General features: G+C 38.6%; 2 protein-coding genes across 3 annotated transcripts in view; both read right to left on the bottom strand.

Moving 5' to 3' along the window:
* Window positions 1-2,188, bottom strand: part of Mnd1 (meiotic nuclear divisions 1) — a 59,245-nt gene extending 57,057 nt beyond the window's left edge. Inside the window, exon 1 of one of the 2 annotated variants that reach the window (XM_026384746.2) lies at window positions 2,167-2,188. In XM_026384746.2, the coding sequence (XP_026240531.1) occupies window positions 2,167-2,169 (3 nt within the window). In that variant the 5' untranslated portion in view covers window positions 2,170-2,188. Of the gene's footprint in view, window positions 1-1,002; window positions 1,055-2,166 lie in introns of those variants that run through there. The other variant, XM_026384747.2, reaches the window with a different exon arrangement.
* A 7,926-nt stretch (window positions 2,189-10,114) lies between these two features.
* The window catches only part of Trim2 (tripartite motif containing 2), a 107,728-nt gene continuing 90,440 nt past the window's right edge, over window positions 10,115-27,402 (bottom strand). Inside the window, exons 9-12 of the mRNA XM_077803257.1 lie at window positions 22,335-22,503; window positions 21,158-21,228; window positions 16,148-16,288; window positions 10,115-10,674 (exon numbers count right to left, since the gene is read on the bottom strand). Coding sequence (XP_077659383.1) covers window positions 10,522-10,674; window positions 16,148-16,288; window positions 21,158-21,228; window positions 22,335-22,503 — 534 coding nt within the window. The 3' untranslated portion in view covers window positions 10,115-10,521. The remainder of the gene's footprint in view (window positions 10,675-16,147; window positions 16,289-21,157; window positions 21,229-22,334; window positions 22,504-27,402) is intronic.

The following is a 27,402-nucleotide window of genomic DNA, read 5'->3' as shown; positions in this document are numbered from 1 at the left end:
TGAGATGGGCCCCAGGTATGCATACTTAAAAAGCTCTCTCTAGGTATTTTAACTGTGCCCAGATTTGGGAACCTTATTTTTCTTATCCCAGAATCTAAAGGACATCAGAGGCTATGTTGGAGCAAGGAAAATCTCTTTAGGACTTTAGTCTGTGGGTGCATGGGCAGAAAACAGATCTCAAAGTTATAGGAAAGGTCCCTAGCAGTTTGGCATTATAAATAGCTCCTGGAAAGCCTTTGTACACTTGTGGACCTGTGTGTACACTTTGTACACTTGTGTGTGTGTATATACACACACAACCCAGGCACACACACACCCTCAGGCAGTAAGAATTGAATGTCCTGGGACATGGTTTTAGAAAAGTTCTCTACAGCTATGTTATTCAAGAAAAGTGGATGAACTGTATATACATTTCCATTGTTTTCAGGCAGAATCAGTCTCTTTTATGACTTGAAATAACTTTTGTTGTTAACGCAATAGGAGAGTTAGCATGGTCAGAATTAAAATGACTTTTATAAAGGATGCCATATTAAAGCCTGTGTTAGGAAACCTCTCCCTCCAATTAGGACTCATCTAATACTTGGACTAGGAAAAAATCTAGTGATGTGTAATTTAAAGATGCATTCAAATTAGTAAGAAGGAGATTCAAAACTTGGCCTGAGGACTATGCTGCTTTCTAGTTGACCAAAATACTGTAAACCACTTAAAAAACCCTGTGTCCCAGTAGCCTTCTCAAATTAGGATTTACAGTATTCCTGAAATGGACCCTGTTGATCAATTAGCAAAAATCTCTTAACAACTTAAAAATAGGTGCTATCTGCTTTCCTCAGAGCTGTACTTCTCCAATTTAAAAAATGTACCCAGCCTTGTAATTGTTTACTCAATAAACTCAACCAGATTGGAACAGTTATTAATTCACAATCGGGAAAGAGGGCAAAAATTTATCTTTGACCAAGATAACACTAAACTATTTATCATATTTTTTTTTTAAATAGTAAGTACCTATTTATAAAAAGTTCTGTTTCACGGTTCTCCATGATCAGAAGTAAGCATCTGAAAAGAATTAGCAGCACATTAAATTATTTATATGAGAAGGTGATTTAAAATGCATAGAGAGATTATGGCAAAGTCGATGCATCTGTGCTGCACAGGGGTCGGTAGTGGGTTAGACTAGACCAGCAACTCTACAAAGAGAAATGTGATAACACAAAGCGCTGTTCACAGATTTCTTTTAAGTCTGCTCCTGTGGCTTCTGGGTCCATTTTATGCCCAGGTGCCTGGGTTGTTAGTTAAACCACAAAGAAGCCGTTATCACTTAATTACAGCTGGGCAAGTATCTTCAAATACCCTACCACTCGATCCTTGTCCGTCATTGGTGGGGCAAAATAACGGCCACTTAACTAAATTAAGATATTAAAATCTCAAGATTCATTTGATTAGACGTTAATTCTCTGCCAACACAAGCAGGTAAAAAAAAACCGCTCGAGACTTTGAAGGTTTATGAAAATGAGGACACGAAGCTCACAGGGAAAGCGGGTTTGGAACCTTCCTGGCGGGGAACCCTCCCGGCTCACAGGGGAAACCCAACGACCCGGGCGCAGCGCCGCGCTGACAGGCGACACCCGCCAGGCCCGCCGCGGCCACGCACAGAGCGTGATCCCTGCCGTTTGCTAAGACCCGGGGGGTTTTCACGAGTGAACCGGGGTGAAGGGAAGACCCGCTGGGTACTTTTGGGATCGCCGGCAGAGCGGGAGTGTGCGCGGCACCGGGCCACACAGCCACCGCGCCCTCGGGAGCACGCGGGAGCGCGCCTTTGGGACCCGTGGCGCTGGCGCCACCGCGCCCGCCCGCACTTTCCTTCGCGGTTCAGGCCGAAGCCGGAGGCGTCCAGGCCACCGATTCTGTGGCGCCTCGCGGCCTGTAGGACAAACCCTACAGGGTTTGTAGGACGGGATTCTCGGGTCACGTTCGCCCAGGCCGCCAGCGTTTAACCCACCCGGCCGCCCCGCCCCGGCACAGGCGGGTGCCCTCCGGGGAGCGCACGGGGGCCGCAGCGTCGACCTGACGGGCGCCTCCGCCTGGGCAGGAGGATCCCGCGTCGTCTCGGGCTCCGAAGCCCAGACACTGAGGAGAAAGGCGACCCGGGACAGTGGCCTCAGCTCTTACCATGGTGCGGATACCAGGGTCGGCGCGCGGGCTAAGGGGCGGGGCGCGTCAGGGGAGGGCAGGTTTGTTTTTGGCGCCAAGAAGCACAGGGGGCGGAGCAGCGAAGGGGAAAGTTCGGGGAGGCGATTGACCCTCTTCCGCACGGAGCACAGCGACCCCTGGCGGCTCCGCCGCGCGGCCGACTAGGAGGAGGGCGGGGCCCGGGAGGAGGGCGGGGCCCGGGAGGAGGGCGGGGCCCGGGAGGAGGGCGGGGCCCGGGAGGAGGGCGGGGCCCGGGAGTGGAGTCGCAGAGCTGTTTTCTCCTTTTTTTCTTCTGTGTTGTGTGTGGCCTTTTTTCTTATTTTTGAAAGAAAGTTTTGAGTCTTTGTTTTTACGTGCATTTTCCTCTCCGCAATGGCAGTCGGACCTTAATTTGGCTTAAAAAATAGGCGATTTTGGAATACACTGGCACACACCTACAATTCCAGCTACTCTGGAGGCTGAGGCAGGAGGATGGCACGTTTGGGGCTAGCCTGGGCAATACCGGGAGACTGGTGAAGTAGCTGGTGAAGTAGCTCAGTGGTCGAGTACCCCTGTGCTGTCAAAAAAATAAAAGTAAAATTAAAAACCAGTTTGTTTGTATTCTTGTTTTTCCCTTAGGTTTTTAAAAAAGTAAAACCCAGTAAATTTGAGGCTGGGGCTGTAGCTCAGTGGTAGAACGCTTGCCTTGCAAGTGTGAGGCACTGAGTTCTATCCTTAGCACCACATAAAAATAAATAAAAATATTTTAAAAATCCAATGAATTTAAAATCAAATGGATCAAAAATATGGTACCCTATGGTAGTAGATGCAGATTCAGAGCAAATGCCTGGGTCCTTTCTCCTGAAAAACACTAAAAATATATATATATATATTTGCCAAAAGTTCAAGTGTTTTAAATTTATATGGATTTTTGAATTATTATAAAGCATAACAATTTTACTAAAGACTTAATGACCTCTAAAATAAGAATTTGTAGTCCTTGTTGCTTCTTATGAAAGCAGGAGAAGGGGTACATTGAACTGCAGTTTCATTAATTCAGTTTTTCTTAAAGCGCCTTATATGATACAGGACATAATTTGAAAATAGTAAATGGGTATCCAAGTAATAAATGTTTTAATGTGTACTAGAAAAAATGTAATTAACATATCCTATCTTTCTCATGTATTGGTCATGATATGGTTAAAGTAGGTACTGTGATAGTTAAAAAAATAAAGGAGATATAAGAAAAATATGAAGTAACTGGTGATATATATATATTGAACGAATGATGGTAAAATTGCCTCATTGCTCATCATTTCTTCTTGAGCTTTCTTCTTGTTTTTTGGTACCAGGGATTGAACTCAGGGGCACTCAACCACATCCCCAGCCCTTTTTTTCATATTTAATTTAGAGAGAGTCTCACTAAGTTGCTTAGGGCTTCACAAAGTTGCTGAGGCTGGCTTTGAACTTGAAATCCTACTGCTTGAGCTTCCTGAGCCACTGGGATTACAGGCATGTGCCACCTGGCCTCTTCTTGAGCTTTCTGTGGTCTTGCCATGTTCAACTATTTGTTCTTCCCTGGACAACCCATCCTCTCTCCAACTCATTGAGCTTGAGTGTGGGACATCTGAGTTGCAAGTTGTGGCACCCAGTGCCAATGAAACTACATTCAACCAGCAAGTGTCCCCATGCCAAGGGAGTGTGACATTAAAATGCAAAAGAAAAATACCATGATCAGTTAGAGAGACCCCAGAAGAAAGGGAAAAGCCTTTTCCATGCTTTTAAACAATGGATCCCATGATTATGTTTCACACTAGGCCCCACAAATTATGTAGTGGGTCCCATTTACATTCATTTATTGACTCCGTAGAATAAGGCTCCATGAGAACAGGGACTTCTTTTTTTCCTTTAGAGTTCTAGGAATTGGACCTAGGGCCACGTGCATGCTAGACAAATATTCTACCCCTGAGCTACATTACCAGCAGGGACTCTTACTTACTGCTATTTCCTCTGAAGTGTTGAACATACTCTGCTCAATAAATATTGGCTAATGGATATATATTAGCAAATATTGCTAAAATATTTTATAAATATTTAAAAAACAGATTATAGTATTGTAAGTATCTGATCTGTTTCACCAACCAGACTGTAAGCTTTTGGATGGAACAGTCTTCATTTTTCATCTTTATATCCCTTACACTTAGCTGAAAATCTGGTGTACAAGTGCTTAGATAATTGTTCAGCGACCACGGTAACAACAACAACAACAAAACCAGTAGGATGAATAGAGGACCAAGTGTCTATTTGCCCTGCCTGTCTCCTAATTTGGGCAGTAGCAACCTGTAGCTTAAATGAACTCTTCTCGTCAGAGAGATGTATTTGGCTTTATGTGAAATATGTTCCAAATGGGCCATCTGAAATATCCTGAACCTCCCACCCCTGCTGAGTCTGAAAGACTCCAAGGGGGCACAATGGTAAGGGTACCTCCATGGGTAAAGAAAAAAATAAGTGAAGAATAGAAGTAGGATTCAACAATATTAATATTCACAGTCAGTAGTCAATGGTGTCATGTGGGATCTTTTTCTAATTTCTGTTGTTTCATCTCTCCTTCTAACTTAGGTTTCCTCTTTCAGAGTTCCAATCAATTCTGAATGTTTTTGAACCCTCAAGAAAACAAAAAATCCTGCATTGTTCACAAAGGATACTTAAATTTAATCTCAAACTTAGATGAATTTTAGTGTTCATTCTGTCACAGTAAATATGAATCAGAAGCTTAATGATTAAAGTCTACAAATGTATCTGGAAATGTATGAAAAATGTATGCAAACATGTAACATGCAAAACAAGCTGGAAACTTGCTTACAAACAACAGAGAGAGGTAAGATTCACTTACAGGAAGACAAAAGAGTAAGCACCAAGCCTGGACACCACACATAATTGTGGAAAAGATACCGGCCCCTAGATAAAGTAATTTAAATGACAACTTTGACATTATTAATAGAGATTATATTTAAGATTTTATTTATTTATCTGTAGATGGATGCAATACCTTCATTCCATTCACTTCTGCATGGCGCTGAGGATCGAACCCAGTGCCCCACATATGCCATGCAAGTGCTCCACATTGAGCCACATCTCCAGCCCTTAAGAAACATTCTGAGGACGTGAAAACTAACTTTCTTGAAAAGATGTGACATTTATACATTTATCATCAGGGTTCTCCAAAGACTGAAGTCCAGGAGGCTGTCCAGGTGTGTTCATTATTCATCTCTGTATCCCTTACACTTAGCTGAAAGTCTGGTGCACCAGAAGTGTGTTCTCTAGATGATTTGACTAGTGCTTGCAATGCATGGCCAGTTGCTTGATATGACATAGAAAGTTTTATTGTAATGAACTCTATGTGATTAAATTCTGGGCCCTAAACACAGTGTTTGTAGCAAGTTCGCTCTCAAGTCCTTTGGTCTATAGCAATGTGTCTGCTGTGACTGTGGACGTTCCTGTTATCTTGTAGTTCTTTAAGGATTATAAAAACAATGATTTTCACTTTTATAACTCTCTAAATACATATGCTGGGCATGTGTGTCAGGATTTTGCTAATTCTTGATTAACATGCATCCTAAATGCTAACAGATGGTTGGCAACATAACCAACAAAAATTTTACTAAGCTTCTTCTCATTAATATAAACAGTTTGAATTATTGCCATCTTCCATGTATTCTAGAATATTCCTTTAGTCCCCTTCTCTCAGGGAAATAATTTGTTAAATAAATAAACATTCACTCTAGAAATGGAGAAAACAAGCTTTATTATAATGATTTGAGATTTTTTTGTGCATGGTAAAGATATACACGAGTCTTGTTTCTCCTATGTTTCAAGACAGAATTAATTTAAAGTTTTATTGTAGACTAAAGCATCCAAAATACTGTGGTACGTATGTAGCTACGAACATACAAACACTTTGATGCACAGCGTTCATTCTTTAAATAGGCAGTCAGCATTTTGATTCATAAAATAACAAATGATAAGAATATATCAGTATCAATGTCAGAGAGCGCAAGACTTAGTGTTCTATACACAAAACATATGAAACGGACCTATAAAGATGGAATGTACAAAATCTAAAAAGAAAACAAAGGAAGCAAAAACCCTTCATACTCATACCTTGGATTGAAAGGCTATAGAGTTGAGAATGATACAAAAGAATTCTGTTACGAGAATACACTGTTGTGCTGGGGATTAGCTCAGTGGTGGAGCGCTTGACTACCATGCGCAAGGCCCTGGGTTTGATCCCCAGCACTGCAAAAAAAACCAAAAACACTCTTGATGACAGAACATTCCCCATGTCATAAAGCAAAAGCATTGAGTTGAGTTTAAGGCTGTGTTGCTTTCAAAAGTTAATGGAAGTGCTGTACATTCATTGGAACAACATAGCCAATTTATTAACCTATTCTAGAATATTAATAGCTTTCATACATTCTCCACAAACAGATCACACAATCACTGCCACACAATTCATCTTTAGAAAGTTTTTAAGATTAGCATCATGATTTGTAGCTTACTGTCATTTAAAACAAAACAAAAAAGTATTTATACCAAATAAATCTTTAATGGGCACTTAGTTTCCTTTATGGCAATGCTAGATTCCTAGATATCAAAAATATTAAAAATAATTGTAAAGTTTAAAACCCTGCAACATTTACAGAAAGCAACAGTATTATACGACTTCCGGTTAAAGCAAAATTAGATAAGGTCTGCATCAAATAGCTTCAATTTTATCCTGCCTGGAAATGCCTTGTTTTTAAATTATTCAACTAAAAACACTCCTCCCTTTTCAGAAGCTGGTGAATAGAGAGGATGTCATAGTATTCAAATGTACAAAAAGATTTTTCCCATTTGAAGTGATCTGCAAATTATTTGCTGTTGACTTGCTGTTTCCTCCAATTTATTCAGTAGGTATTACCTAAGCATTTATGTTGACCCTTCAGTATGAGGATCCATAGATACTAAGTAAGGTACTACTATTCCAGTTAATTCCATTCTAGGATACCCTGTATATTTAGTAGTGGAAGCAAGTGTGCAATAGTTGCGTGGATCTGGGGTATTAATTGGCCTCAAATCTAGTCTTAAGGAAACCTGGAGACTTGTTTAATTATGGGGTCTAAAACTTCACCAAAATACTATATGCCATTAAAAAAAATGGCAAACACAGTCATAAAGGCTTTTTATTTATGTGTTTCAGGATGGTCAAGTAACTCCCTCCATCCCCATGTCCAGCAGGGGAGGTCTGTATTGGGGGAAAATGCATCGTCACTGACCTTCAAATCCTAATTGGCAATACTATGCCATAAGTGCCCGGGGGAATTTTGAGTGAGTACTTTCTCAGTGCTACTTATCATGAATGTATGACAGGTTCTATACACTTGACAAAGCGAAACCAAATAATAATGGTAGCCCAGAATAAAAGCCACTTATTTTAATATCCTTCTCAGTTTACCAGAAACCATTTTCCATAGAATGTGACAAAATTTCATTTAAATCTTATCTATTTGTATCTTATCAGCAGCACTTTCTCCCCAAAATATGCTCACCAGAAATACAGTAAATGCACATATGTATCCAGGTATGAAATGTTATCTATATTTTAATATATATGATTACATATTTTGGGGGAAAAATATAGTGTTTCCTGGAGTGCCCATAGCATAGGTTTAGTTAAGAGACAGTGGAACAGGTCCAAATCAAACTATCTATACATCCATTCCCGTTTGTGCCAAAATTGACATGGAAATAAATTAACTATGTATTTAGATACTTGGCCTGATATGATATGATGGAGGCTGATTAATTTTTAAATTCATTTCTAAGTTCATAAGTACTTCAAAAAAAAAAAAGAAAGAAAGAAAGAAAGAAAAAAAAAAAAGAAAACCCTCTGTAGGTAAACTAGTTTTAAAATCAATAGTCTAGGGCTGGGGATGTAGCTCAATGGTAGAGCATTTACCTAGTATGTCAAGACCCTGGTTCAGTCCCCAGCACTGCAAAACCAGAGAAACAAACAAACAAACAAAAAACCCAACAGTCTGTGATAGAATTTAAATAGGAAGCCATTTACACTTATGAAAATAAACTAAAATTAACAACCAATTTAAAAGGTTTTCTTTTAAATAGTCCAGGAACTATTAAGAGTCTAGCCTCCCTTTTAGGCAGAACATTTTATAGTAAATGGCAAAATGAAATTCCTTCCCCCAGGATGTAAACTCCAAGGGGACAGGGATGTTTTTGTTTGTTTTATCTATTAGTCTATTCCCAGTGCCTAGAACCTGGAAGGGACTCTGTAAATAGGAACATTTCAATTCAAAGTCTTGGGCTGCAGGTGCAGCTCAGTGGTAGAACTGGCGCTTACATCTGCAATTTCCAGCACCAAGAAAAAAATTAAAAAAAAAAATCAAAGACTTATTTCACTGGCATTAGGAAACAATGTCTTAGTTTAACATTCTAAAAATTTTATTGGATTTTATAACTTCATCACATAGACTTGATAATTCAAAAGCTAAAAAATTTAAAAAAATTAAAAAATACTAAACCTAAATGTTACTCTTTCTGAAAAAGCATTATTTTCAGAGCTGATTTGGGCATAATAAATTTAATGGACAAGTCCTATATAGAGGATGGCTAAATTAATAAGTAATAAGCATCACATTCATATAATAATACGTACAGGAAATGTTTTCTTATAGTACAAGTTCTAAGGTGCTTTTAATGAAAATGATCCCAAAGTCATTATTGAAAACATCAAACATGACATCCTGTTTGGTAGAACTGAGTAGAAAATTAAACAGTGGAAACAGACTGCATCTTATTTTACAGTATCAATGACAGATTGACTAAATTGTTCTTAACATTTTTCAAAATGCATTTATACTTAGTTCAGATGTAAGTCCAGTTCAACTTTTATTTTGACCTGTTTTTCTCATTTTTCTTCTCTTTTGAAAACACAAGACGATCAGCCACCACCATCATTCCCGGGAAATGGCAAACATCCAACCTGTGTTAGGGCTTGCTCCACAAGGGACGGCTTGAGCTGCATTAGTAAAGGAATGTGCTGAAGAATGGCTGGACAGAATGCTTCTGTCTTTCAGAGTGCTGCCTATTTCAATACACCAAAGCTATATATATATTTATATTATACATTCTATCTTACCCTAATCATGTATACATAGTCCCTTGATACCTCTACTATTCATTGAACAATGATAAATAACCATAACATGCTCTTACCTGTAATGCTCTCGAGATAACAGAACTTTGGTAACACTCGCTAAGGGGAAATCATTAATCAATCCACATGCCTTTGGTTGACACCATCGGTCCTCCAAAGGGCTGCTTATGGCTCTCTGTCCTAGGATACTGGTGTCCTACTACATGTGCTGACATTTTGCAGAAGGTAAAGCTCTTGCTTTCATGAAGTGGAAGAGGAAAGAAAGACACATGTGAAAACATGGCACAGATAAAACGTGACCTTTTCTCGATTACGTTCCAGTATATTCATCTGGAGTTAATGGGGCTATTCGTTGACTGAAAGGTAGTATTACTTCTGTAAGATGATTTTTCAAAGCATCAGAGATTTTCAGGTTTCTCGGAAAATGTACTGTTTTCTGATACCAGGTGAATAGGAAAGAGAAGGTGAAAAGAACAGACAGAAAGGATCTTTGATCTAACCTAGAAAGGCTGGGAAATCTGCATTGACTCTCCAGTGTTGTCTGCAATTCAGAGCTGGGAGGATTTTGCAGGACAGCCTCAATTTTTTTTTTTTCTGAAGTAAGTAATATGCAGTTGTCGATTACCAGCTCCCCCCACCCAAAGAAGGAAAGAAAGAAAGAAAGAAAAAACCATACTGTAAAAGTGAGGTTAGAAGGTTCCGCAGGTCTTCTGACCTGGGTTAAATAAAGTATATAAGGACGACAGAATTTGTTTTTGGAAGCTCTGCGCAAAGGCTATCATTCACAGGATCAACAAATATTTTTACATATGCTAGTTTTTGTTTAATGTTTGTTTGATTTGCAAAATTAATTTAACTACATAAATCCCTGTCCTATAAGCCATAGTTCACAGGTGTAAAACTTCGCAGTTTGTATATTCAGTAGAAGACTTTTTTTTTTTTTTAAACCCTAATGGTGAATTTTAGAAATTAGATGAGCAGTTTTTTAAGGAAATTGTTACATTCAGAAATAACCATGGAAAGTTCATCAACGATTCCTTCTAGCATGAAAAGTCTAGTCATAATCTGGTCCCGGGTGGAGAAATCCATTCCAGTTTATAGTGCAAGACCGTCTCGAGGGGACATCCGGCTGGCCACCGTTACTGTAGGTATCGATAAACCTTGAAACAGTGATTTCCAGAGTCTGCAACCACAACATGGCCGTCTGAAGTTAGGGCTAGGCCTTGGGGGCCGTAGAGCGGGTCAGCAGATGTGTTAATGTAGGACAAAAACGATCCACTCCCATCAAACACCTGTGAAAACAGAAAGCCAGATCATCAGGGAAGACGTGATGGTAATGTGCTGAAATACGGTTTACAGAACGCTGGATGCTAACGGCTTTAATATAAAAGTGTGCTCACTCCTAGGTTTTCTTAGACCCCTTGGGCATAGCCCTTCCCTCCACTCATTCTTACCTTGCTTCTCCTCCTGCCTCTCTTTACACCCAGAGTCACTGATAGAGAACACGCCCCTGGCTGCCAGATCTCCCTTGGATTCTGAAACTAGTCACACAATGATTTGGTGGGGACAGCACTGGATAGTGCTTAAAAAATGAATGAATCTTATTTTTCAGGCTGTTTTGACTTCTGTTCCTTCCAGCTTTAAATCTCCACCTCATGCCCACTCTTGCTTTGTTTTGGGTATTGGGGATTGAATTCAGGGGCACTGGACCACTGAGCCACATCCCTATTTTATATTTTTATTTAGAGACAGGGTCTCATTAAGTTGCCTAGCGCCTCATCTTTGCTGAGGCTGGCTTTGAACTTGCGATCCTCCTGCCTGAGCCTCCTGAGGTGCAGGGATTATGGGTGTGGACCACCTCACCTGGTTCACGCCCACTCTTAAGGAGAAAAATCAGCAACTAGGTCAAAGAATGATCCCGAGTTACAATGGGCTATGGCAAAAATCGAGATTTCTTTTTGCTTTTCCCAAAAGAGAATAAATTGTAAGAAGTCCATGGTTCAATGTGTATGGAAAAGGTCTTCTTTTTGGTTAATAACCTTCTTATAAAATAAAAGGAACAAATTGAGGTCCTTATGCTTTTTCTTTACCAGAGCCAGGCTGGTTTGTTTTGACCATATACCACTTTCTTTGGCCCACATGGCATTTTTGTTGTTGTTGTTGTTGTTGTTGGTAGTGATTTAACTCAGGATTGAATCCAGGAGCATTCCATCACTGAGACATATCCCCAGCCCTTTTAAAATTTTTTTTTGAGAGAGGGTCTCTCTAAATTGCTCAGGGACTTGCTAAGTTGCTGAGGCTGGCTTTGAACTTGTGATCCTCCTGCCTCAGTCTCCTGAGTCACTGGGATTTACAGGCATGTGTCACCGCTATCGCTGGCCCACTTCGTGTTTTAAAAGGCAGTGTAACTAGTGGTGCTATGAGGGCCACAATTTTTAGCACTGATGGTCCCATATAGTCCTATTTAGTGAACTTGGTTTAGTTCAGTGGTACATTAGACCCTTGACATAGTTCTCATGAGATACAGAATGTCTCTTTCAATATAGATGTCCTCTGGGATAATTAAGCAAGGTAAGTAAGTATATTGGAGAAATCAAAGCATTTGTTACATTTATAGTCTCAATTCTTTTCCTGAGGAAGTACCTGTTTCATATTCAAACTGAGGATGGAAGCTGTCCTCACAGAGACACCTGAAAGTGGCTGGATTTGACAGTGCACCCTGGGTTTTCAGAAACACATAGGGCCACATTAGCAAGGATGAATAGTGCCATCTGGAAATATGTATTTAGATCCATGAAGGTATGAACACAGAGAAACTAGAGAACAGTCTTCCTTCAACTTGAGGATCCAAAAGCTTTGTTCGTAATGTGAAGAATTATGTTTTAGTGCTTTTTTTTTTTTTTCATTTCTGGAATGTAACCAATTAATCCACAGAACTATTACATCCTCATGAAGACCTTACTCTTGGTACTCCTTGAGAGTTACCCGACTACCCTGGTCCTGCTGCCCTCACAACCACTACTCTTTTTTTCCCTCTCTATAATTTTGTCATTTTTAGAACGTTACATAAATGGAATCACTTACTATGTGACCTTTTCAGAATGGCTTTTTCACTCACCACAATGCCCTTGAGACGCATCCAACCTATTGAGTGTATCATTAGCCTATTTTAAATGCTGAGTAGTATTCCATAGTGTGTGTGGAAATATCACAACTTGTTTAGCCATAAATCTACTGGGGGACATCTTGGTTAATTCAGTTTGGGGCTATTACAAATATACATTCTATGAATGACAGCATATAAGCTTTTAAGTGGACATAGTTTTCATTTCTCTGGGATACACTCTCAGTAATGCAACTCCTGGATCGCATAGTAAGTATATGTTTATAGTTTTTTAAAGAAACTGCCAAACTATTTTCAAGGTTGATTGTGCTATTATGTATTCCCACTAACAATGTAGTAGAGATCTAATTTCCCCACATTCTCACCTGTATTTGGCATTATCAATAGTTTTAATTTTAGCTGTTCAAATAGGATTGCAATAGTACCTCCTCATGGTCTTAATTTGCACTTTTCTAATGTCTAATGATGTTGAACATCTTTTCATGTTCAATATCAGTTCAATGAAACTTCTCTTTATCTCTCTTGTCCACTTTCTAATTAGATTGGTTATTTTATTGTTGAGTTCTGAGAGTCCTTACCAAGGATTGAACCCAGAGGTGCTTAACCGCCAAGTCACATCCCCCGACTATTTTTATATTTTATTTAGAGACAGGGTCTCCCTAAGTTGCTTACAGCCCTAAGTTGCTGAGGCTGGCTTTGAGTTCATAATCCTCCTGCCTCAGCCTCCAGAGCTGCTGGGATTACAGGCATGTGTCACTGCACCTGGCAGTTCTGAGTCTTTACACACACAAAGTGTAAGCCCTTCATCAGGAGTGTGGTTTGAATATGTGAAGGCTAGAGAGGAAAAAGGGACAGAAAGGGTGGGGAAGGGGATCTCATGAAAATCAAAGAGAAATAATAAAAACAGGAAAGGGAACAGGGCATGGGAGGATGGGGGAGAGCAGGGGCGACATACTGGGGACTAATATTGGCCAAATTATATTGTTACACTGTGTGCATGTTTGACTATGTAACTACAAATTCTACCATTATGTATAACTATAATGCACCAATAAAAAAAGTTGGAAAAAACATGTGGATTGTAAATATTTTCTCCCATGTCTGTTTGCCTCTATTTTTAGCCTTATCTCTTTTACAGATCCAGATGTTTATGTTTGATGAAGTCTAATTTATTGATTTTCCCCTTATGCATAGTAGTTTAGGCCTCCTGTTAAAAACCTCTTCACCAAGCCCTAGGTCTCCAAGAGTTTCTCCTAAAATCTTTTAAAAGTTTGTTTTCTAAAACACAATCTCCAAAAAGTTTTCTAGCTTTCCATTTAAGCCTATGATCCATTTTGAGGTAATTTTTTTATAAGATGAGATTTATTTATTTTGCCTTAGTGGTTATCTTACTTTCGACAGTCCCATTTGTTGAAAAGGGTGTCTGTCATTCATCCATTGAATTGCTCTTATGTCTTCCTCAAAAAAATCAGTTGGCCATACGTGTGGGGGCCATTTCTGGATTGTGTCCTGTGGATGTGCCTGTCCTTCCACCAGTACCACACAGGCTGATTAATGCAGGTATATAGAAACCCAGAGAAGCAATTCCTCTCTCAATCTATTTTTCTTTTTCAATATTGTTTTGGCTATTCCTGTTTCTTTGCTTTGCCATATAAATATTAAAATAATCTTGTTTGTTATCTACAAAAAAATACTGCTTAGATTTTGTGTTAAAAACCTGTATATTAATCGGAGTCAGTTGATGGTGCTTCATGTTGATCCATCCCTGTTGAGTCTTGTCATCGTGAACATCCTTTGTCTATCCCTTTATTATTTAGATCTTCTTTTATCAGCATTTTATAGTTTTCAGCATATAAATACTGGATATATTTTGTTATTATACCTAAATATTTCATTTTTTCTTTTTCTTTTGCAATTGTAAATGGTATTGTATTTTGAATTTTTGGCTTCCATGTGCTCATTGGAAGCACACTAGTACAGCTGATTTTTGTTATGTTGATCTGTTATTCTGTGATCTGGCTCAACTCCCCTATTAGTTCTAGGAAACTTTTAGAGATTCCTTGGAATTTTTCATGTAAATGATCCTTTATTTGCGAACATGTAAAGTTTTAAATTTTCTCCTTTCCAACTTTTCATTTCCTATTTCTTCTTTATTGTGCTGGCTGAACCTTCCCGAACTATGTTGGATAAGGATGGTGAGGACAGATATCCTTGCTTAGTCCCTGACTGTACATGAATGGTGTTCAGATGTTCACCTAAGAGAAAGCTGCTAACCAAAGGTTTCACAGATGTTCTTTATCAAGTAGAGAAAGTCTTTATTCCATCATGAAAGTGTATCAAATGTTGTCAAATGTTTTTTCTGCATCAATTAATATCATAATTTTTCTCCTTTAGACTTATAATATGGTGGATTAATATTGACTGATTTTTAAATTCTAAGCTGGCCCTGCATCCCTGGAATAAACTCTACTTGGTCATAGAGGGATTTTTACATATTGCTGAATTCCATTTCTCAGTATTTTGTTAAAAATTCTGGGATGAACTCAGTATATTTATGAGGAATACGTATGTCTGTAGTTTGTGTTTTGTATTGTCTGTGTCTGATTTTGCTATCACAACTTCAGCAGCAGGATTGAAAGTGAGTTGGGAAAGTGTTTCCTTGTTTTCTCTTTTCTGGAAGAAACTATGTAGAATTAGCATTAATTTTTCTTTAAACATTCAGTAGAATTCTTCAGTGAAACCATCTGAACCCTGACATTTCTTTCTGGAGAGTTTGAAAATTATGAATTAAATTTCCTTAACAGTTATAGGGCTATTCAAATTATTCATTTCATACTGAGTGAGTTATAGAATTTGTAGTTTCTGACAAATTGTCCATTTTATCTAAGCAGTTAAATCTGTAATATGTAGAGTGTTTACAGAATTCTCTCTCTCTTTTTTTGGTAGCAGGGATTGAACCCAGGAGCACTTAACCACTAAGTCACATCCCCAGCCCTTTTAATATTTCATTTAGAGACAGAGTCTAAGTTGCTTCGGACCTTGCTAAGTTGCTGAGGCTGGCTTTGAACTTCCAATCCTCTTGCCTCTGGGAATACAAGCATGCGCCACTGCACCTGGCTTATGTGTGCTTTTTAAATTGAAACACTAAATAACAAGGAATAGCTAAAGGCTTAATAATTACTATAATTTTATGGTAATGATGAGTATAAGTGACAACTGGGGGTGTCTGCATCAAATGTAATGTGACATAAAAATTTCCTTTTGATTTTTTTCTTGGTGACAAAATCATAGGTATTACTAAAACTACTGTGGATTGTTACCTTAGATTGTTAACAAATAAAGGGAAATGACAATCTTCACTCAGAAATTAGTAAAAATAATAATGTAGTATTTATGCTCAATGAATCTTTTGAATTCCATCCATAAATGAACCTGTGGGATCCACGTTTAAAGCCCTGAAATAGAGGATCTCCTGCTGTAGGCATGTGCCTTTGGTCTAGTCCAGCTTGCCTTGTTTGGTCCTTCTGATGACTTAACCAGTGGAGAAGGGAAAACACCCCCAATCTGGGGGACAGCCAGTTCTTCTTCATTTTGAGCAAATCCTAACATCTAACCATATACATGATGAGTGTTCAGTGTACCTGGATCCTGCTGTTTCCCCAGTCTGCCACAATGATGTTTCCATTCGAATCCACTGCTACACCTGTGGGGGCATTAAACTGCCCATTTCCTTCTCCGTTGGAGCCAAACTTCAACATGAATTCTCCTTCCTGATTAAACACCTGTGGAAATATTTTTAAATTGTTTTACATTAAAATCACGGACCCAACATCAGGGACTTAAAAAATCTCTCTCTGAACAGGTTACTTGCAACAAAACCTGTAATATAAGGCATTCTGGGGGGAAAAAAGTAAATCTACAATCTGAAGCTGTCTATCACTTACGGTTCTTCAATGTACTACAGAAACCTGATTCATAATTTATTTAAGTCACTCTTCTCTTTTTTACGGTTTATATCTAGTTATTAAGTACTGATGTGAAAAATACTTTTGTTATAAATCATAAAATACAAATATAAGGTGGTATGAGTAAGTAGAGCTATAATTTTCAGCAATATTATTCTTTCTGACTTAAACAGCTCAATTTCAAGAATGGACATTGTATTTACAGTGGGATAGAAAGTCATTCAGTTTAGACCAGAGAGGGGGGTTTTTGTTAGGTCAGAAAGCTCAGAATCTATTACTGTTTTCCTACATCACATAACAAGAAATCGGAGGCTGGACTCCATACAAGAGGAGATTCAGAGTGCGCGCGCGCATGTGTGTGTGTGTGTGTGTGTGTGTGTGTGTGTATGCACAGCCACTTGCACAATGGTAGCAGGTGAAGAGTAAGCAAAGGACTTATTCCAGTTAATATAGGTAGTCTATATGATTCTACACAGAACCTACAGAGATTGTTAGAAGTGAGGGGATAAATAGAACGCTTTTTTCTTTTTGGTACTGAGGATTGAACTCAGGGGCACTTAACCACTGAGGCCCATCCTCAGCCCTTTTTTTATATTTCATTTAGAGACAGAGTCTTGCTGAGTTGCTTAGGGCTTTGCTAAGTTGCTGAGGCTGGCTTTGAATTCGTGATCAAGCAATGGGATTTGCTGTGGTTAAGTAAATATTTTTATTAATACAGTGTTACTATGTTATATATATATATATATGTTTGTGTATGTGTGTATACATATTTTATATATATCATATATAATACAGAGTACTGATTTTGAGATAATTAACATTTTAATGTGTTAATGTCATCATTAACATTTTAATGATAACACTACAGTAAATATAATTCTATCTTGATGCTTAGATGATACTTAATGGTTCTGAAATGTCTCTTGAGACTTTATTTTAAACATCCATCACCATGATGTCTAGATGCACAGAGATAGTCACTAACAAATCCAAAAGGACTCCACTCCAGGTACCTTTAGAGTAGAGATGACTTAAACGTGGCCTGAGAAAGTTCACCATATGTGAGCGTAGATCTAATTTGAGGACGAGCTCAGAACCTTTGAGGACCTCTTTGTCTTCACAAGGAACAGACATAAGAACAACCAGCTTTCACTATGGCATTTTAAGTTTTCCCCGACTGAAGGCTGGGGTGTGGTTCAGTGGTACAGAACTTGCCTAGCACGGTCGTCCAGGACCTGGGTTTAATTTCCGGCACACACAACCCCTCTACCTCCCCAAAAATAAAGCATAAAAAAAGTACCCTGACTCTTTCTGTCACCTTTTATCCACATCCTTCTAATTTTAAAGACCAATGGGAACAAATAAAATATATAAAAGAAAAGGCCAATGGGAACGTGTCTATGCTGTTGAAGACACATTTATTATTCTCTGATCTTTCCCTGATTAATTCCTACAAATAATAAGTTTGTTTGTTCTTATCTTTCTGAGTCACTGTATTTCCTTGGCATAACTGCTGCTTCTTCACATGAGAATACTGGAGAATGCGGAATCTTGCCTTACTTGTTTTATAAAAAATATAAAATATATACAGTCATCTCCCCTAATTTGGGGTTTTATTTTCTTCAGTTTCAGTTATCTATACCACTGGAGCAGGAAAATATGATGTGGAAAACTCCAGAAATAAACAATTCATAAGTGATAAGTAACTTCATATCATTTTAATTGTTCTATTCCATTATCAATGATTCCTGTTAATGGCTTATTGTGCCTTATTTATAAGTTAAACTTCATCATAGGTATAAATAAGAAAAATATAGTATTTATATAGAGTTTGATACTGTATAGTTTTGGGGGCTCCCCCGGGGGTCTTGGAACTATTCCCCAATCATGTACTGCAGGGGCTGGGAAGTGTAGCTCAGTGATAGAGCACTTGCCTAATGTGTGAAGGCCTGGGTTCAATCCCCAGCATGAGGGGGGGAAAAGTACTGTCAATAGCTAAAGAACTAACTAGAGCAGACTTACTTGGCAGCACTGACTTATGAGTACAGTTTTTACATTTACCAACAGAGAAGTGATCAGAGTTCAGAACTACTGCTGCCACGTGGGAAACCAAAGAGCCCACGTATTTCAGACAAGTTGCACGTCAGTAGCTATCAGAGAGAAGAGAAAAACAAAAGGCTATGACTTTCTTAACTAAGAAGAAAACTGGGTTTAAAGAATTAAAATAATCTATCTCTACTGTCTTGAGAACTTGGTGAGTTTTCAGAACTTTAATGACTATAAATTTCTCATATTTTGTTTTCCATCTAAAAGTCATTGAATTACTTACAAATGATTCAGATGAAAACATATTAAGAGGCAGAAATATGAGCTAAGATTTTTACAACTTGCTCTTTGTTAAGTATTTATAGCATTTAAAAAAACCTGACAATAATTCTTTCTTTTTTTTATTATTAGTTGTTCAAAACATAATAATTCTTTCTTGATTTCAAAATCTTCATCATGTCAAATACCTGAATGATATGAAAGTTTTTCTTGATAACCCTAGCCCTAATTATACAAATACATTCTCTCTCTCTCTCTCCCCACCCCCCCAAGAGCTGGGCCCTTGGCCTCCCAAATACTTCCAACCTCCTATAAATCTTTTCTCTGGAATCATGAATTTTACACATCCCTATTTTTATGAAATCATTATTGCTGTCTGCCTAGCACTTTGGTTACTTACACATGTTTCGTTTGTTTCTAGAGTGTCAGGACCGATTAATAGGAGCTGTCCCACTACAAACTGTTGATCCATAGAGGCTGCCCGGAGCATAGGACAGGAAAGACTCTGAGGCCACCAAGTAGCTTGGTGGAAAAGAGCAACTGGATTGATCATTGTCTTCAGGCGGGTGGGTGGGAGGGCAGCACTTACGCCAGGCATTTGCTAGCCTCTGCCCCTGTGAGGATCTTTCTGGGTTTTGCTCTTGTTGAATGCCCTGGAGCTAAACAAATGGTTCCTCTATGGAGTGATGGAGGGTAGGAAGAAGGATCACAGCCTGTGTTCTAAAAAGTGTCAATCAGAGCTGATCAATAGAAGCTGTCCCACAGCGACCCCCTCACAGAAATATGAGCTCATTCTACAGCAGTGTTATGGCCCCTGAAGATAGGTACATGCTCACTTCCTGATGCCTTTTTGCTATCCTCCTCCTCCTCTTCCTCCTTCTCCCCCTTCCCCCTCCCCCTCCTCCTCCTCCACCCATCCCAGTGGAATTTTCCTATCATCCTCTTCTTTTAGACACCTCCCTTAGAGTGGGACCACAGGGAACGCAGCTTATCTGCAGTGGGTGTAGGGGGCGCTCTACCACTGTATGAGCAACCCTGGAGACAACATGGCAGAGAATTGCCATAATAAGGCAGGCAAAGGTGGACACTCTCTGCCCTCATCCTGCCCCATGTCCCTGGCTTACTGTGCTCTACTCTTTGCACAAGAGCTGACATTCATCAAAAAAAGCTCCATGACTTTCCATTTACTCAGGTTAAGGAGATCTTCCAGGATCGGCTGGGAAATGAAGCAATTAAGAAGAAATTCTGAGCATTAAAAATCCTACTCCTTACCTGGCTATTCCAGTTACCAGCACAGAAAAGTAATTATTAACTTTGGTTGCTCAGCGGTTGTCTCTAAGTGCAAATATTAGTCATTGGCCTACCACTTATGCTGTTTCCTTATTTTTCCATCAAAATGACTCACTTTTAAACACTTAAATGAATTTATAAGAAAAACTTTGGATCAGTTTTATGAGTACAAACAGTACCACTTGATATAAAAGAAGGAAACCCTAAAAATATTTTTCTTCTTTTTGGTAGTGCTAGAGATCAAACCCAGGACCTCGGGCATAATAGGCAAAAACTCTACCACTGAGCTACATCCCTAGTCCTAATCATCCTAAAAATTAACACATTAAAATATGTCAATAAATAGTAAGATTTATAAAAACCAAATATGTGTGTCAGAGCACTGCCATGGCCACCTGACATACATCAGTGGTCAAGAAGATCAATAAGTGTTTTCTCGTCATAAGAAATATGCCTGAGTTACCTTATTAGTTCTTGATTTTCCTCATAATAATGTTTAAATTTCCCTCTTCCTGTACTCAGTAAGAAGGATGTACTATATTATTTAAAAAGGCCATTATTTTCTAAGTAATACCAAATGTGTGAAGGTATAACTATGAAATATACCATACGAATATACATAATTCCTAACCCACTTCCCCCAAGTCTGTTGTAGCACAAATCTAATAGATTTTATTTTAAAGGCATTTTGGTTCATGAAAATTTAAAAAAATGTTTTTTGTTTTAATCTGTCGGATAGCCACAAAATATTAAGTTTCAGAAAGTTCTGTTTCTACATTCAAGAAATTGTTTTTTAAAACTTAATTTTCAGGTCATCTTTGATAAATTTTCTAATCATCTTTAATAAAGCAACTGCCACTGTATTTTGTTCAATTCCCTGACTCTTTGAAGTCTGTATGTCCACATGAAAATCTGCATTTTTTAAGCATAAGCAAAATCTACTCATTTGAGGTTGATTTCCTTAAATTCTGTGTGTCTATGTAAGTATTGTATGTTGTTCTCTCCCAATTTCTCCATAAAAGCAGCTTAAAAAAAAAAAAAAGTAAACAACAACTGATGTGTTCATAGTACCTTGACAGAATGATTATGGAAATCTGTAACAATAATCTCATTATTGCTATTTACAGCTGCAAAATGAGGACCTGCAATAAAAAATGGAAAAAAATTATGTAATGACTACAACAACAAAAATAATTGCAACAGAGCAGTTACTATAACAATAACAAACTGAATACATTAACTTGATTATTTAAGAAAGAACAAATAACCAGAGACCCCCATCCCTGCATGATCATATAGCCAGCCCTTTGTGCTCTAGATAATGTGGATCCTATGTTATTCTGCACTTGGGATTGTCTAGTCTGACTTCTCCCGGATCAAGCAAAGAGTTCCAGCAGCCCTAACAAAGTAGGACCAGCAGTAAGCATCAGAATTCATTCTCCACACCATCATCTGAAAGTCACACCTGCCAGCTTCTCTGAATACATTAGTCTTTTTTTAGGATCCTAAAAAAAAAAGTGTTTATTAAGGAAAGATATGAGGACACTTAGCCCTGGAAAAGAGACTCCAGTATGTAATTTTTCTTTTCTAAAAAATTGAGCAGGAAACCCACTTTCATAATTTGGAGTGACATTCAGAACCTGGCAGGACAAAGAACTGGAGACAAAGCCACAAAGAAAGATTATGCAAATGAATGTAAAATGCCCAAAGCATCCTTTCAAAATGAAAATGAACTGTGTTCAGCCTCTTCTTGCAGATGTGAGAAAACCGAAGCTTGTGATTGCTAAGTGGCACTCCCAGAAGAGAAGTAAGAGACTTCCTCCCTGCACTTGGCAAACATTCTGAGCCCTTGTTCTCATAATCACTTAGGTGAAATAAATTCCAACCAGAGGCTCTTTAAATAAAAATTCAGTATGGAAAACAGGAGTTACTCCATTGTTCCTCAAAGAGTTTTATTTTTAAAATGTTTTATTTTAAATGCATATTTTACCTAACAAAAATATTTAAGGAGCAGACTTGTGCACTGTGAATTGGGACCCCACAGCAACCACACATGAACTGCAGTCTGACTTACTGGTGGAGTAACTGAAAAGCATCTAAGCATGCTTCAGCTTAGATTTCATCCCCAGCATCTTTCCCCAAAGCCAGCAAACACACTGGGGATGTGGCGTCTTCAACATGCTCCATCATGCAAATGTGAGCAGAAGAAGCATAAAAAAGGGGGTTTACATATTACCGTGGAGTGTACCTGCAAACTGCCTGTCCCCGTTTCCTCGGCTACCAAACCTGGTGACTATTTTCCCATTTGGTTGGAAGATAAACACGCAGCATGCTTTGTTGTCCACCACGATAATGTGCCCGTTGCGGTCCACAGAGACTCCTTTGGGCCCCATCAGCTTTCCCGATCCAATTTTTGTCTGTTAGAAACAAGTGCAGAAATTGAGTACAGACCTCAAAGTTTAAAACACTAGAGAACATGAAGTTAGACACTGTTTCAGTAAACATTGGCTCCAATGTTCAGGCCGCACAGGTACTCAGGCACCCAGTGATCTCTGTCTCAGCAAATTGGCTTTGTCACATCTAGTATCTGCTATGAGTATTTATATGAAAATGTTATTTTTTAAAAGGGATCGCCACCACCAAAAATGTTCTAGAATTTCCTAGTCTGGGGTCACAATGCCCTCTTCTAAAGAGGTGGTGTGGTTGAGTGACAGGTCACTGGGTTAAGAGTCAGAGAATTGTCCTGCTGCTGTCACCTGCTTTCAGCACCCCCGATGTGGCCCAAATTAATTCCTTTAATTTCCAGATTTCTTATCTATTAAAAAAAGTCAAAAAACCCCCACCAACCTTAATAACTTTCAATGGTACTTCTGGAATATGTGTTAAGTAAAATAATGTAGGTAGGGCTGGGGTTGTAGCTCAGTGGGAGAATGCTTGCCTAGCATGTGTGAGGCACTGGGTTCGATTCTCAGCATCACATATAAATAAAATAAAGGTACATTGACAACTAACAAAAATTAAAAAAAAATAATAATGTAGGTAAAGGGTTTAATGTAGAGCACACAGTAAGCACTCACTAAAAGGAAGCCATTGTTGCTATTGTTACCTAGCACTCTTGATGTTGAAACTGCCAGGCATCTGCCACTGACCTTGACTAGAATTCAGTTCCACATGAGTGGAAGTCACATCTGTTTTATCCACCACTTCCTGGTGTATAACAGGTACTCAACAAGTATTTACTAAATAAACTTTAAAAGACTAGATTATTAGTGGGTAACATGATGAAATGGTTTCACTCTTCACTTTATTTTAAAAGGACAGAAAAGCATGAGATTGCTATCAACCATATATCATAAACACTTTAAGTTTCATTCATGTTCCTGAATCAATTAAATTCAGTGAATACATAAATGCATGTTGGAGATGCACTTTAACTTAGTCTCATTTTTCTACCTCCATTTTAGAGTGCTCATAAAGAACTGCTTCACGCGCTTACCTCTACTTACTAGCTCTACAGACCTGAGCACCCACCATGTACTCAATATTGTGTTCCAGGCTTGTGGTAAATAAACACAGATAAGACACAGCTTCTGCCTCAAGGATGTCTCTGTCACACTGGCACCCACGCCTCAAGCGTCAGAGGGAAACACATCTATGTGTTTTTATGAGAGCTCTTTCAGCTATATTATTGAACAAAGCAAGGTATTGAGTAGGGAGTACAGTCTTGAGTCCACTTGGGTTAAGTGTATGCACACAGGCATGTATGTATAGTCAGCCCAAGCATCCTGGGCTCTGCAAATGCAGGCTCAACAAATCTCAGATTGAAAATATTCAGAAGACAAAAGAAAAAAGTCTGCGTGTGTGCTGAACTTATACAGATTTTTTTTTTTTTGGTCACTATTCCCTTAACAATATAGCATAACACTATTAACATTGCCATTTACATTGTAGTAGGTATTATAAGTGATTTAGAGATGATTTAAAATATACAGGAGAATGTGACTAGGTTCCATGCAAATTCTACACCATTTTATCTGAAGGACTTGAGCATCTTCAGGTTTGTTATCTAAGGGGTGGGAGGTTGCTGGACCCAATCCCCCAGGGACACCAACGGACAATGGTACTTCTGAAAGGAAAAGTGAGAAACCAGTGTCTCTACCTTAGAAAGCTGTATCAGTGGTGGCAGGAGGCATACTCACTGTTCATTTTATACTCTTAGGCACATTTTAAAAGCCTATTTGCATGTATAACTTTTTAAATTAAAAATTAACAAACCCCTCATAACATTCTCATAGGTTCGACCCCAGACCTCTAAATTTACTAGCAGAGGGTGGGTGCTTTCTCATAGTAGGGATTCAGATTTGGTACAACCCTTTATTCTTCCAAGTTTATAAATGACTGAGATTCAGATTTAATCTCCCTGGACAAAGGGACACAACCAGAGCAAGGAAACCCTGGTTTTCTTGGCAAGGGAATCTGTTGTGTAAATTTGATTCTGATTCTGCAATCTAGCCCAGAGATCAAAGAAGCTACAGCATAATGGCATGTAAAGAAATGGCATAATTCCTTCATGTCTGAATGGAAGGGACGTCAACAGAGATCAAAAGCAGAGCCGGCAATCTGATTACCACCACCCGATGTTATGAACGCTAGCAGTTACTTAGAATGACGCAACCACACAATACCTAATGGATAACTACCTAGAACAAAAACGGACAATAAGGTATGCCCTCCATTCTGTCATGTAATGGCCACCAGGGTGGACCTAAAAGAACTAGTTACATGTTGAACCCAAACTTCTTTTCCTCCCACCTTCCACCATCACTCTGGTTTTGCTACACTGGATTCTACCAGTAAAATAAAAATCATCTGGATTGACTACGTCCCCTCTGTTAGAATAAAAAGCAAAAACCTCTAAACTGGCTTTGGAATGATCAAATGAGAGTATTTAACTGAACAATTAAGTTCTTAAATCGAAGAGGGAAGAGACGAGCTATTTTAGAATATGGCGGCCATGGGGACCACCACCATATTTGTTCTGTGTTTGTTTTGATCACAAAGGTTCCTGGATGGACTAGAAGATTCAAGCCAGGAGGGAAGATGAAAAGGAAAAACCTTAAAGGAGGCAGAGAGGAATAAAACTTGAGACAAGCAATCACTGAATAAAAGAGAGGGAAAAAAATAAGATGTTACATCTCTGCAACTATTAGGAATGAATAGAAAGAATCTGCAATGAGGTTAAAGATGTCTTTCACTTGTTTAACTTTACCGGAGGAAAAAGAGCAACAATATCTTGATAGTAAGATTTCACACTTGAATGAACTCTATTTGTAATACTAAAGTATTTTTGCTTGCTATCCTTTTACCATTGGGTTCTGATCAGCAATCAGAGTATTGCAGAAACTATATCATATCCAATTTCCCATTCCTCCAGAGGGTGAGAGTGGTTTTTAGTATTTATTCCAACTAATACCAATATTATTCCAAGTCCAAGCCTCCAGTTCTTCCAAGAAGAGTGTATATAATACATAGTAATATACATGTAATATAGTATATATTACATAGTAAAGTATATACTACTCTTCCAAGAAGTCAGTATATTACAGTAGATTATTGAACAGTGGTATACACAAAGCTTACTTGAGGAAAGGCTTCTCTCTTAGATATCAAACTCCTGCCTTCGTATGTGAAGCCTATTTCAGTTTTAGCTACTGAAGGTACAGACAGACCATGATTTTTCTGGAGTCTGAAACAAGAACAAACAGGTTGCCTCCAAACTACATGAAGGCTTTGGAGAGGTCACTCAAGAGTTTTCATTGCATCCATATTAGAGTTGTCACATCTGGGTATGTCTTACCCAAGTATGATGACAAAACACTAACGAGCAAACTTTGTGCCATCATCAGGGAACCAGAATGGGTCATGAAAAGTGGCCTCTCTAGAGTATTAGGTTGGAAATAATGACCCCCAGGAGTCCACATGACATCCTGGAGTCAAAATCATGGCTGCTCAAACAGCCTTCATTTTTTTTTGAATGGGGTTATGAAAGGCATGGAAAAGAACATTTCTTAGATATCTATTTAGTATGAAGCACTTATGACATCCAGAAATAAAACCTCATTTAGTCCTTACTCAGATCCTATAAGTTTTTTTTTAATCCAAATTTTAAATATGCAGCTGCTGAGGTTCAAGGAAGTTTCATAATTTGATGAAAGCCAAAGAATTAATAAGCCAGAGAGCTGGGTTTCTAGTTGCTTGATTTGTCTGAATAAAAGTTCATACTGTCAATTCAAACAGAAGTCTCTAATAGTTTGAATAAGGGGAATATGGAAGGCATAATATATAAGGTCTTCAAAAAGACCTTTAATGTACAAAATGGACTGGATGATAACAATTCTGGATGACACCGTGGAAGAGAGATTTCTGTTATTACCACTGGGCTGTCTTTGGTGACTCACTGAAGAAATAGAAGCTGTGATGGTTTGGATCTTTCACCAGCATGTGGTGCTGTTGGGAGCTAGGGCCTAGGAGGAGGAAGTTAGCATTCAGGATGTACCTGTGAAGGAGATACTGGCTCCTTCCTCTTTTTTTCTGCTTCCCTGCAGCTATGAAGTGAGCAGTTTCCTGTGTCCTGCTTACCCACTGTGATGATTCCACAATGGGTATAAAACCACAAGGCCAAACAACCAGGGACGGAAGCTTCCAAAATTATAAACAAAAATGGGTCCCACTTCCTCTTAAAGTTGACTTTCTCAGGTATTTTGTCACAGCAACAGAAAGCTGACTAACACCAAAACCATTTTTACATTTCCATAAATATGATAGTGGGAGTAATAGCCAACAGGTCAAATGATGGCAGGATCTCTCAGAGTGTAGCTCAACCTGCATCTTTTCTTTAAGTTCAGCCTCCATTTTCTTTTCCTTTCAAATCTATGTTCCTTAGCACAATGTTTTTAGATGGTATGAAATAACTTATGACTGATTGGAGGCTGCCATAAATTATTTCCTGTCCTTTCTTGTATATTTATCTTTTTTCCTCCCTGAGCCTATACATTTTTTAGAAGGCAGAAACCATGTCTTATGATTCTGTTTCATTCTGTTTCTTCCATGTCATCTGTTTCAGGCCTGAGAAAGTAGAAGGTACTTCTATGTGACAAGTTATAGGTTAATGCAAGGGTATAAATTGCTTCTTCCTAACCCTTTTCAAAAGGATGATGTTTTTCATTGAAATGGGGTCATAAGGACAGTTTTCCTCTAAATCTGGTTAAAAAAAAGTACCTGTGCAAACTAATTGCTCTATAAAACAAAAACACATT

Source organism: Urocitellus parryii, chromosome 10 (assembly GCF_045843805.1).
Source record: "Urocitellus parryii isolate mUroPar1 chromosome 10, mUroPar1.hap1, whole genome shotgun sequence".
NCBI lineage: Eukaryota > Metazoa > Chordata > Mammalia > Rodentia > Sciuridae > Urocitellus > Urocitellus parryii.
The sequence above is the reverse complement of the archived record's forward strand: the minus strand, read 5'-3'. Positions and strand labels throughout refer to the sequence as shown.